The sequence below is a fragment of the Leuciscus leuciscus genome, assembly GCF_965113295.1.
Source record: "Leuciscus leuciscus genome assembly, chromosome: 1".
In the NCBI taxonomy this organism is placed as follows: Eukaryota; Metazoa; Chordata; class Actinopteri; order Cypriniformes; family Leuciscidae; genus Leuciscus; species Leuciscus leuciscus.
In genome coordinates this window covers 54246683-54260355 of record NC_138725.1, presented here as the reverse complement: position 1 = coordinate 54260355, position 13673 = coordinate 54246683, and the positions used below count along the sequence as shown (strand labels likewise).

At 37.0% G+C, this 13673-nt stretch overlaps 1 protein-coding gene across 2 annotated transcripts; it reads left to right on the top strand.

Moving 5' to 3' along the window:
- The first annotated feature begins 4941 nt into the window (after positions 1-4941).
- eif3d (eukaryotic translation initiation factor 3, subunit D) lies at positions 4942-12673 on the top strand. 2 transcript variants are annotated; one of them, XM_082142543.1, is made up of 17 exons: positions 4942-5090; positions 5974-6099; positions 6228-6273; positions 6380-6516; positions 6610-6695; positions 6775-6847; positions 8055-8176; positions 8258-8390; positions 8530-8677; positions 10280-10330; positions 10734-10864; positions 10976-11061; positions 11496-11625; positions 11706-11848; positions 11935-12127; positions 12394-12487; positions 12586-12673. In XM_082142543.1, the coding sequence occupies exons 2-17, from the start codon at positions 5977-5979 to the stop codon at positions 12597-12599; spliced, it is 1710 nt and encodes a 569-aa protein (XP_081998669.1). In that variant the 5' UTR covers positions 4942-5090; positions 5974-5976; the 3' UTR covers positions 12600-12673. The 2 variants fall into 2 exon arrangements, with proteins under 2 accessions (XP_081998669.1, XP_081998670.1); XM_082142544.1 differs by lacking the exon at positions 10280-10330.
- Positions 12674-13673: the final 1000 nt, after the last annotated feature.

The window sequence follows — 13673 nt, the reverse complement described above, 5'->3', positions numbered from 1 at the left end:
TAGAAATAGAACCGACGCCTATTTTTCACGCGACACGCAAGGCAAAATAGAATAGGAAAAGATGTTTGTATGTCATTTTGACATGAAAACATATTAATAAATGACATTTTGATGTTTGAAAGTTTAAGTTTTTACATAAATGCAGATATAAATGTAATAAAAAAAAAAAAAAATATGATCGATTTTCAAATATTGCACCTGTCAATACAGAACGAAATATTCTGTAGCCTATTTTGCCTATTAGAGCGCAAGTTGCTGCAGCCGCGAGCAACAAAATACTTCACTACACAATTATCTCGTTATTTTCGTTTAAGCTTATTAGCGTTAGGCTATACTGAAAGGTCTGATTTACGCACTGTTACTTACAAGTTACAACAGTCATTGTTTTTTTCTTTTCACAATGACATTTGAGTTCATGATTTTAATGTGTTTTTTTTTTTTTTTGTGGCAGACTAAAGAATAATGACAGACTGTTGATCTTTGAATAAAAATATGTTTGGTTCAGGTTTGAAATTCATTATCTTTTATTATAGGCTACGCAGTCTAATATCATAGAAGCCCCCCATCGCGTCACCCCAGACCCATATAACACCCCCCCCCCCCCCCCCCCCCCGTCCCGAATTTCAGCCAATCTCATCTGGTCACCCTATTCGTGACGCACTTCCGTTTGGAAATAGTACGTCTCACTTATGTCCGGTTATGTTTACTTTCAATGTACAGTGGTCAATGAGTTGAACAAATGCCACCTAAAATGAGTGTCTGCAATAAGAAAATTTGGCCATTTTTATTGACAGGAGAAGGGATATTCTGATGTTTAGGCTAGCTGTGTGCAGAATTTTCCAAAGTTTTAATCCAACCCAAGCCGATCTAAGAAAGTAGCGTGTGTTACAAATACGCCATTATTTCACCACAGGGTGTCAGTGTTCGTCTAAACTAGTGACCTGACTGCGACGCTGAAGTGTATTTAACCATTCTGTGTCTTTTTTCAGTGTCACTCTTATCACTAGTTACATGTTAATGCCATAATATTCAAAGTAGTTGTTGACTGTCATTCTCCTCTACGCTGTGTACATTATTGATTAAATAACGTAGGCCAATTTAACATCGTTGCAGGCACCTCGCGAGCATTCATTCATTCAACTATTTTAAAAGACTGGAATAAACACCAGCGCACATAAGCAATCCTTTTATCAGTCAATTTCGTTAAAAAATGTAAACCCAACAGGTATGAAATGTCAGAAAGAGGGGGAAAAAACTGTTAATGAGAAGACGAGCATATAGGGGAGCGCGGGGCACAACCTAACGCGGGGTTAAATGTAACACGGACCTTTTACATTGTTAGTCAGGGTCAAGCAGGTTGTGTTTCCGTTTATTTTCTCTCGCTGCCAGAAGACGGTCTCCCGCAGATTTTTGGAAAGTTTTGATAAGATTTCGTGAAGATTCTGGACAAAGAGTGTTTTGAAACCACGCAAACTGTACATTTTTTCATCATATGGTTTTTTTCGGTTTCTGAGTTGGGTGTACGTCACCAAATCTAACTTTATATTACCTTAATCACTACGTTGGCTAAAACATAGCACCATTTTGAAAAATATCAGCAGCAATAAGCCGCCAAGTTTACAACGATAATGAAATGAAAACAGGGAGCCACACAACTTTTCAGGTTTGGGTGTTTATTTATAGATTTACTTTGCCATTTAACTTTGTTGGACTTTCACAAACAATGTTGGAATTTAAATGTCAAAGTATGATTTTTATTTATTTTTTTATTTTTTTATTTACTATGCATTGATCACTTGTTTATTTAATATTGTTAAATCACTTGTTTAAAAATATAGCCCTTTTTTCATGCAAAACACCCTTTAAAATGTGATCTTGAGCTCGTTTTTATTTTTATTACTATTATTATTAATAATAATAATAATAATAATTTGCATGCAGCTGCCATACACAAATATAATTAAATTGCAATTATAATTTTGGATGATTTTATTTATTTATTGCAAAACTGTGCAGCCCTTTCCTATATCTATCTATATTGATCCATAAAAGAAGGATGATTGGAGGGATGGATGTATGGATATCTATCTATACAGATGCACAAACAATATCAAACTATAGCCTACAGATAAAATAGTTCTGAATTATGTGCGTTACACACAAGTGTTACAACTAACCCCTCTGTCTGTTACAATTAACCCCGCATGTGGGGTAAGTTGTAACATTTGCACTTCTATCACTTTCAGTGCAACTGTATGAAAATGGTATGTCCTAGAAAAAAAACTTTAAGTGTTTATTTGTAGCAGAGATATGTATGTTGCTTGTGTAAACTTAATTATTTTTTAATAATTGAGCCAAAACCAAAATGTGTTAGGTTGTGCTCTCCCCCAGGACTGCTGCAGCTTAGTGGATAAATATATTTAGCTATTTATTATTCAGAATGCAGTTGGAAAGAAAATATATTTATTGGAACATTTCAGCAGGTTCAAGATAATTAATACAGAGATTATAGAAAAGGGATAATATTTGGTAGATACATTCATTGTTGTAATCAATTGGCAGCCATAAAACATAGTGATAATCTGCATTTTCATGTATGTATAGGTGCGCTGAACGCTCTAACTGGAAACATCCGATATGTACTAGAACGCTGGTGCAAGTAGTCCATTGACACTCTTAGAATGGTCACTATTCTAAAAGGCGTTTGCTATCAAATCATGGTTTCATCATGTACTCTTGCTCTTTCCATAATCACATTCAAACATTTGTTCATATTTGAAGGCCATACAGCAGACTTCACTTTATAATTTTACTGACAATGAAGTGAAAAAGAAGTCAGAGTACTAAGAATTCGGTTTTCACTGGTTTCTGTTTCGATTATAACGTTATAGAAATACAAATGTCAAAGGTTTCATCTTTTATACAACAGTTAGTTTGAGAATTTATTGGCTGTTTTTTTCTTCTCTCAAAGCTATACTGTTGCCATGCTGCTGACAAAATTGTCATTGCTAAATGAGTAACAAATCACAGCAGGTCACATTAAGACGCACTTGCTGTACAAAATCTATAGTGCTCAAAATTTCAAAGAGCTTCACATGTGTGGCATAAGCTGGCATATAAAAGAGAATATTAAAATATGAACATTGACATTCTTTCCCAGTTCCCACTCACTCAGTATTAAGACTCACAAATGTGTTGTTTTTGCTACAGGGTGTAATAGCTTTCCTCGTGACTGCAGACCCTGATGTACAATTATAAGGGAAAGAAAAATTAAATCAATCTACTTTCAGTTTCACATATCAATATCTAACATCACATAACTTAAATAAAGTGGTGCTCAGTCCAGAGAGCAATTCCTTTCATTAGCACTGCCTGCAACAGCTCCCTAAAACCTCAAATGGACTCCCAATCCTTCCTAATGAGGCCAAGAGCGTAAATATGCCTTATTTCTATCGAGCCACATAAAACAGAACAGATGTAAAAATACCAGTGGAGAGAACCACTAAAATAGTTTGATGATGTGAGAGAAGGCACTCAGCAGGTGCTCTTTGAGATGTGTCAGGGGGGGACAGCATCAGGGAGCCCCAGAACACGTCACCGGTCGATCTGGGTTAATGAGGGAAGGAAATGAATTAGTGAGGTCCAAATCTAACTAAACCCAGTGGAAAAGCAGTACTCGCAGGAAAGAGAAACTGTTTCTGTGCCTATAGTGATGATCAAAAGGCTAATTCTCATAGTTTAATGATTTGATCACATCAGTCTAAATCTGTAGTCTCCTATCGTTCAGTAGAGTCTGTTTCCTCAATGGAATTAATACAGGATGTCTCAGCAAGTATCCCTTCAAAGCTGTCAACTCACAGTACCAATCTATAACTCTGACAAGTTCTGTACATGAATGCCTTCATTAGTTTTATGTTGAATGAACAGAGAGACAGCGCAATTTATATTGAAATGTCAGCATGTCCCATGGGATCTTTGTGTGCTTGTGTCAGACAGCCAGCAATCCTGATTCTGGCTCCATCCGCTGAATAGTGTACTCAACAGAGCTCTCAACATCGCTCTCATGCGTGTGTTTGCTTATTCTGGATCAGAGTATCTTCCCTATGAATAAATGCATGAATTTTTTCCCACTACTCGAGCTCTTGGCACAGTCTGAGATGCAAACTCAGCCTGGTATTTAGCTTTTATATCACTGTGTTTATAGAGGGAAGGAAGTGTTTCTGATGCAATGGGCCTAGTAGTCAGGATGACAAATTTTACATAAAAAGCAGGATAAACTTAATAAAGTGAGAAAAGTGATTAAGTCTCTTAAAGTGAGAGAGCACAAAAAAGATAAACAATATAAGAGTCCAAACACACTGCAAATGAATATGTGGTGTAGATGTACTTTCAACAAAGACTCTTTTTTTTTTTTTTTTGCATGACACCTACTTTTGGGACTTCTCGGTTATCTCCAAGAGTCCAGGAACTCTACACACACACACACACACAATACAAAAATATTGTATTATATATATATATATATATATATATATATATATATATATATATATATACTATATATAATATCTGGAAAATGTCAGTAGCCTCCCATTGATGGCTAAGCAGTGTATTTTGGTCCTGAATATATATATGACATTTACTACTGACATTTTACACTAAATACAAAATACACTGCTTAGAAAATGTCAGAAGCCTCCCATTTATGCCTTGACATTATGTCCAGAAATGTTGTACAATACAACAAGCCCACTGCCATAAAAAAGATGGTGATGTACAGTAATTTAAATTGTGAACTGATTTGTGCTTTCAGGCTAATGTTTTTACATTCACACAACATGAAACTATAAACCATTTTAATTAAAATGTACTGTGAAAGCCAAGTCTATATCATTGTTCCTCTTCATATCACCCAGCTCAGAGTGTGAGCTTTTATTTCGGCCACATCCGCAAACCAGGCGCACTTTTATTTTGTTTATGTCGTAAAATTGGAGTGACGCTTTCCTTTACGGCACGGGCTCTCACCGAGTCACCACTTCTGGGAGTAGTCGTGCATCCTTGAATCAATACGGATTCGTACTACAGTAAAGGTAGGTTTTGGGTGAAATTATCTCAGACGCTTAATTATTTCATTCAGGAACTGAAAACTTAAGCTGCGGCAAATGACTGATCAGTTAAGCATGTGCGCTTAGCATGTACGCTACTGCTAAATCCATCAGCTCAACTGCTTTTACGCGCTCAATCCTTCCTCGCTACTGTTTATCGTTCAGACCCCATTGTTCACACCTTGTCACCGATTTTCGTGGATTAATAGCATCTGCTTTTTACAAAAGTAAACTACGTCAAAATGGAGAGGGATGAGAACATGTGTATGACTTGGTTAGCGGGGAGGCTTTTCATCATGGCCGCTTGTAAAATGCTGGAGGATGTCGCGCACTACGGCCGTAGAGATGCAACAGCGCGCTGTGGCAATGATTATAGATTTGAACATTCGAAGCTATTTTTTGCGACAGAACACGAATTAATAGTTCCATTATGAACTTTCCACGCAGGATTTTGAAAAATAAGATTATTTTCGTAGTGTATTTCGATTTTTCTTTTTCGTCTGTCAAAAGAATACTCACCGACCAATGAGAAGGAGACTTTAGGTCATGTGTCCGGAACCGGCATTACCGACATTTTTTAATTTTTTTACTATTATTATTGCTAAAAAGTAGACTGTATTGTCCATCCTTTGTTAGTATTATATGATCATTGTCGTTAATAAATGTGACATGTGTGTGTATATATATATATATATGCAATAATAAAAAAAATTACTTGCTTAAATTATTCCTTTAGTGCTTGATATGTTGGTAATTTCTAGTGTAATTTCAAATATAAGAGAGAAAAGGGATAATATTTGGTAGATACATTTGGTATATAGAAATGTACTTAAATGGTGTCTCATGTTATGGATATACTTTTTTTTAGGCAATGGCAAAGTTTCATGCACCTGTTATCCAGGACAATCCGTCAGGATGGGGTCCTTGTGCTGTTCCTGATAAGTTTAAAGACATGCCCTACCAGCCTTTTAGTAAAGGAGACCGACTGGGAAAGGTAAATTCGTGTTAATATTCACTGGCCAACCTTATTACATTATGTTCTGAAATGTGCACTATCATAATTGTATTTATCAAAACTAATTTTATTCCCTAAAAGTTAATTGCAATTATTTTTGTATGTAGGTGGCTGACTGGACTGGTGCAACTTACCAGGATAAGAGATACACAAGTGAGTGTTTGCACATTCATTTTTATTCACCCACTGTAATTGTTACATGTGAGCAAAATGACCAGTCACTTATCAGTCAAAATTGTTGTTCTTCTGTTCTGTGTAGATAAATACTCATCTCAGTTTGGAGGCGGCAGTCAGTATGCTTATTTCCACGAGGAGGATGAAACAAGCTTCCAGTTGGTGGATACTGCCAAGACTCAGAAGACCGCCTATCAGCGAAACCGTATGCGATTCGCTCAGGTAGAGATTTTTCTCTCTTACACCAACCTTTCTCCAATCCTCTATGGCTCTCTCTTTTCTAAGTCTTTGCTATTCTGTGCTTCTGTTCTACAGAGGAATCTTCGGAGAGACAAAGATCGCAGGACCCTTACTCAGTTCAACATGCAGACCCTGCCTAAGAGCGCCAAGCAAAAAGAAAGGTGAGTTCTGCTTACCCAGTAGGAAAACCACACAAAAAAACTAGTCAACACACACTCAGCCTGATCTTTCTCTGAATAGGGACCGTATGCGCTTGCAGAAGAAATTTCAGAAGCAATTTGGTGTTCGGCAAAAGTGGGATCAGAAGTCTCAGGTATCAAATGCATCCTTTTCATCTCTTTTCATCTTTTCTTTTATCTCCAGCCACACAGCATTTCTCCTCCACATTAATTTTGTTTTATTTCTGTCTCAATTTTTTGCACTCGGTTACCATAATTATGACCATCGTGTTTTAGCATGATCTTTTATTTCAGAAGTTTTTTTTTCTTTTTATTAATACCCTCAGTGAAATTTCTTATCCATGTCTTTTTACATTTACTTAAAGTTGACATGAAATGGAATTTCTTTTTTTTTTAATGCATGTTATTGGTCTTATTGTGAACGATTTAGCCATGTATATTCCTTTCTTTTTGACCTCGTAATAAGGCTGGGTGATATGGCCAACAAATTATCACAATAAAAAAATTCTTATCAGTTGATATCGATAATTATCACGATAGATGTCAAATCTTTATTTGTTTTCAGTTTAAAGTCAGTTTTGTGCTCCCGAGTAAAAGTTGTAGAAACCAGACCGTTAATTGTGGTTTTATCCTCTGACTACTGTTTATGATCAGAACATGACAAACGCTAGCAAAACAGGTGAACATTTCACAAAATAATATTAGATGTTTTGTCTCTTAGAAATACACATTTGACAGTAGCTTGAGTTGAGTGGCAGTAGCTTGAGTAGATTACAGATGTAAATTTGTTCATTCATTAAAAAATTTACAAATCAGTATAATACAAATGCACAAAAACTGCTATAGCTTAATGACAAAAAAAATCCTGTAATTATATTCAATTACTCCTTTAATACATTAATGTCATTAATAATATAATAAAACTTAATATGAATATATCACATTTCTAGTGGTTACAGTTTGTGTTACTACAGTAAATACATGTTAAATGTTGATTTGTGGATTGAAAAGCCTTCTGACTGTATCATTGCGGCACAATGTTTCTCTTGTCTTCCATGTCAGTGTTGTTGAGAATGTCAGTGCTGTTTTATCTGGCTTTAAACTAGTTTAAATCACGAGGCATTTAAATTTGTGGTTTGTATGGGAGAACTCTGCAGAACTCTTTTTGCTTTACTCATTTGCTCTAAAATGCTGTGGTGTGTTTTGTGCAGAGCTGATAAATGGTTCGTGTGATGTAGTTCAAACGAGCAGCTCTGTTTTTTTGTTTTTTTTCACTTTTGGTGCATTTGCCATTTTAATGTTTCTCATATGCACATCGTTAAACATCTACCGTCACCTCAGGCCCAGCTCAAGCCCAGGGACTCCTCGGTGGAGGTGCGCAGTGACTGGGAGGTGAAGGAAGAGATGGACTTTCCCAGGCTCATGAAGATGAGATACATGGATGTGGCCGACCCTATCGACGTGTGAGCATTCTGACATCACTCATGTCATCGAGATTTCATATGAGTTTGTTGCTACTTCATTCTCGTCCTTCTCTTTCTCAGTGAGTGCTGTGGAGCTCTTGAGTACTACGACAAGGCTTTCGATCGCATCACCACACGCAATGAGAAACCACTCAAGAGCATCAAGAGGATCTTTCACACCGTGACCACCACTGATGACCCTGTGATCCGCAAGGTACTCGGAAGCACACTTACACTCGCCCACTTTCGTTTGTCATTGCTGCTGGTGTCTGACCACTTTATTGATGTGTCTGTCTTTTCTAGTATAAATGGTATTGCTAATTGAGCTTTTTCTGAACACAACTCATCCACAGCTGGCAAAGACCCAGGGCAATGTGTTTGCCACCGATGCCATCCTGGCAACTCTGATGTGCTGCACACGCTCAGTCAACTCCTGGGATATTATCGTTCAACGTGTGGGCAACAAGCTCTTTTTTGACAAGAGAGACAACTCTGATTTTGGTAAGCGTGTGCTTCAGTTGAGTGCTGCTAATTTTAATGGCTGTCAGAAGGCCGTAGTGTCTTGATGCTGGCCATATTCTGGTTTAACTCTTGGGATTATTATAAATTTGCACGTCTTGATATGCAGGGCTCAACAATAAGGATTGCCCCAGGGTCAGTGTGAGAGTGCCAGCTAGTATTGCATTCATTTTCATTAATTTACTTTTTATGCCTTGCTAGTTGTTGAGCACTGTTGTGGCAAATTCTGGAGAATTACATTTGTCACCGAATTAAAAACGTCAAGCTGGTTAACAACGATGAGCTTTTGTTGAAATTGCAACTTTTTTTAAATAGTCTCTTTGCTAGGGGTGGGAGATATGATCAAAATCTTATATCACAAAATGAGTGATTTTATTTCATGATAATGATATGTATCACAATGTAGTTATATTTGCTTTTAGTAATATTTTTGAGATACATTTTTGATAACCTTGACATTTCATAATTCTTGTCACCATTTTGAATATCACAAATACTACTAATACTAGTCTAATGGCGCTTTTCCACTACACAGTACCAGCTCGCCTCGACTCGACTCGGCTCTGTTTGGTTTTCCACTGTGTAAAAGTTGTACCTGTACCTGCTTCCAGGTACTTTTTTTCGTACCACCTCCGGCGAGGTTCCAAGCGAGCTGAGGCGATACTAAAATGTGACGTGAAAACACGGCAGACTGCTGATTGGTCACAGAGAATCGTCACTATTCACTGCGTCATCATTGCACGCGCCAGACGGAGTATCCTGAATAAAAAACAACAAAAACAAAAACATCCAAAAACAGCATACACTCGATTTCCTCCATTGTCCTGTGTGTGTGGGTAGCGGGTGTGTCTCACGCGTCTCCCGTAAAAGATTAAGTCACGGCAGTTTCCTGCGGCGTCGCTATGACGACCAGGTACTATTGTGGAGGTACTATCTGCAATGGAAAACGGAGCGAAAAGCGAGCCGAGCCGAGTCGAGTCGAGTCGAGTTGAGCTGGTAGCCTACTGGTAATGGAAAAGCGCCATAAGTAATAAACTCTCAAGCTTACTGAAGACAAGTAAATGGTGATAAAATAATACCGAAGAAACTCATTACCAGCAGTAGGAAAACAAATTTACAATAGAACAAAGACAAATAGGCCTACCTGAAAAACTTCAAGCACTAGAAATCAGAAATACATACATTGTATAATATGGTATATTAATCAAATATATATATAGACAAAAACAGTGCATAGTCTTCAGTGTAAATTAAATGTGCGCTTATTCTTAGTTACAAAAATGATTCAGTCAAGAGAAGTGAAACTTTCTCTTTTGTTGTTTTTATTAACGACAGATGGCATCGGGTTTAGTAGGCTGCTGTCACTTTAAGAGCTGCACAGATCCAGTATACTAAGGGCCTGTTTGCACCTGTTCACTTAATGCGTTTTTACTGATCAGGTAGCTCTCTGATATGTTAAAACGGTTCCATTTACACATGGCAACATAAATGTGTCTCCGCAAAACGAATATAAGTTCGATCCTCAATTCCTCAGTTCACGTCAACGAAAGCAACAGATATGAGCTGCATTTTATTTATCATCAGCTAATTTCAAGAACAAAGACAGCAATAGGAGAGAGAGCAGCATCAGCACTGGTAAGATCATTTAGTCTCACTACTTTTAATGAAGATGATTGTGTTTTGAGCGTCGGTGACACCAAACTTTGTTAGTTTGTGCATTGGCTTGCTGAAGAGATTCTGCTCATCTGCGGCGACGTGTTGCACTAGCGCCGTCATACCTGGCTATAACGTGTCATATAGCCTATAACTCTCACACGTTCATTATTTAACATTTTGGAAGGAGTAAAAATTGTATAACATTTTTATAAATGGCAAATTAAATTTTTTTCAGTTGGGCCATTGAAAATATTGGCCTAAACTTCTAACTACTTATGAAAAAATCATAACCGTTAAGCCCTGATATACCAGTTATTTGTGTTTTTGCTGCATAAAGTGATAAATGTGAAGTTTTAAAGCTTAAACTCATTCTCCCTTGTAGACCTGCTTACTGTGAGCGAGACTGCGAATGAGCCGCCTCAGGACGAGGGCAGTTCCCTCAATTCTCCCCGAAACCTGGCTATGGAGGCCACCTACATCAACCACAACTTCAGCCAGCAGTGTCTTAGAATGGTATGCTTGTTTTTCCACAGTAAACCGGCCATTAACATGATACATTAACATCCATATTCTGTTTCAGACAAAGACATTTGTATGAATGCATTTTTGTTGATTTGGTGTCAGGGAGGAGAGAGGTACAAGTTCCCCAATTCTAACCCATTTGTTGAGGAGGACATGGAGAAGAGTGAGGTGGCATCTGTTGCCTACAGGTATGTGCAGACCTCTGAAAATAAAATAAGTGTGTGTATGTATATATTATAATTTATTTGTATTTTTTTTACTATTTAAATCTTTGTTCAGACAGGTGAGGCAGCAAAACTCTTTTCCCATTTTTTATTTTCTTGTCTTTTTTTCTTCTATTTCTTATTTCCATATGTGGATTTAAATCAGATTTGATTGGAAATGTATTTCATTCTGATCATTAACATTGAATTGTTCTCCTAAAATTGACTCGTTCACTCTTTTTTTTTTTTTTGATGCAGTATATACATGGTGTTTGAGTCTAAAAAAATTATTTAAAAAACAAATCATATTTGAGTGCTGTTTGAACAAAACCTAAGAATAAAGAATACATTTATTATAAGGGACATTACTAACTATTATGCTGAATTCAAAATAGTGACCTTCCCTGACTGATTCTTAGGTACCGGAGGTGGAAGCTGGGGGATGACATTGACCTCATGGTCCGCTGTGAGCATGATGGAGTGATGACCGGAGCAAACGGAGAAGTCTCTTTCATCAATGTCAAGACCCTGAATGAGTGGGACTCCCGAGTAAGATACAGAAAGAGAGATGGATAATTGCATTTGGCCATTTCAGAGATACAGGTGATATAATTCTTTGCTCTGTACAGTATTGCAATGGAGTGGACTGGAGACAGAAACTGGATTCCCAGAGGGGAGCGGTTCTGGCCACAGAGCTGAAGAACAACAGCTACAAATTGGCCCGTTGGACGTGCTGTGCTATTCTTGCGGGATCTGAGTACCTCAAATTAGGGTGAGTACAATACCACAGTCTCTACATTATTTGTTATTTTGGCTTTGTCCTGTCTGATTTCTCACTACATGTTCTTTTCTCTTTAGGTACGTCTCCCGTTATCATGTCAAGGACTCGTCTAGGCATGTCGTCCTTGGCACACAGCAGTTCAAGCCCAACGAGTTTGCCAGCCAAATTAACCTGAGCATGGAGAATGCTTGGGGCATCCTGCGCTGTGTGATCGACATCTGTCGCAAGCTGGAGGAGGGCAAATACCTCATCCTCAAAGACCCGAATAAGGTAAAGTGAAAGATATTGCATTGTAGAATTGAGATATTTGACATACTGAAGCCCAGCAAGAAGCTCCAAATGTCTATCAAACATTCTTTATTATAAACGTATCTTGAGTAGAAATGAAATGTACTGTTTCACACACCTGCATGGTGCTAATTTTAGCTGTAATGCTGTGCCAGTAGGAATCGCCTTGGCAACTTCAAAATATTTTTCTGCCATAATCTACGTTATTATAAATTCATAACCTTTTTTTTGTGTGTGTTCCTTAACAGCAAGTAATTAGGGTGTACAGCCTGCCTGATGGAACCTTCAGCTCAGATGAAGATGAAGAGGAGGAGGATGAGGATGAGGAAGAAGATGAAGAGGGTGAGGATAGCTGATTGTTTGTCACTTCAATATGTTTATCCATACTTTTTATCCGGTTACCTTTGTTTCTTATATATTTTTTATATTTCTTCCAACAGACGAAGACAATTAAGGCGTCATCAACTACCACAGCTGCTAGCATTATCTTTCAATGCTGTAAGAGCTGAATAAAGAGAGTTGATTATTCATGTACTGTGGTGATGTGTCTGTCTGTTTAAAAATGAGCACGCTCAGGTTGGGATGCCTTTGCAAGTTTAATTATTATTATAGATTAGGTTCTGGAGCTTGAGGGCAATACAAATTACCTTTCTTATAAGAATTGATTCTGAACAATCTTGCTATTTAATCTTATTTGTTAAAACATGGTGCTAGGAATGCCGAGGCCATGGGCTTGATTCCCAAGGAATAAACATACCTTGAAGTGTCTGTGAAATGCATAAATGTAAATGAATGGTCTGACATTAAGTTCTGCAGGTAACACTGTAATTAAATATAGCTGCTAAATGGCCCTAAAATAAAACTAAATATGCCTCAGCCACACTGTTGATGCTTAACGGTTTGAAGTTGACAAGTCGTAAAAAACAATAAATGCTATATTTATTGATAAGGGGGTATAAGAAATAGTAAAGGCATATCATTAAGTTTTCTTGAAAGAAAAAAAACAGTAATATTGTGAAATATTGTTACAATTTAACTGTTAGTATTTTAATATATTTTAAAGTGTAATTTATTCCTGTGATGCAAAGCTGAATTTTCAGCATCATTACTCCAGTCTTCAGTATCACGTGATCCTTCAGAAATCATTCTAATATGATGTGCTGCTCAAGAAAAAATGTGTATTATCGGTGTTGAAAACTGCTTAATATTTTTGTGAAAATTGTGATGCATTTTTCCAGTATTCTTTGATGAATAGAAAGTTTGAAAGAACAGCATTTATTTGAAATATAAATATTCAAGGTTCAACTTTATTACGATCACTTGCGGGCAATTTGGATGCAGCGTAGTAGACATACATAAAATACACACCACAATATAAAACAAGACAACTAAAAATAAGAACACACAACAGTACATATAAATCTAAAATACTAATATTTACCATTTAGAGTATGCTGTCATTTTAAATCTATTTAATGTGTCCTTGCTAAATAAAAGTATTAACTTCTTTAAAAAATAAACCACTTTG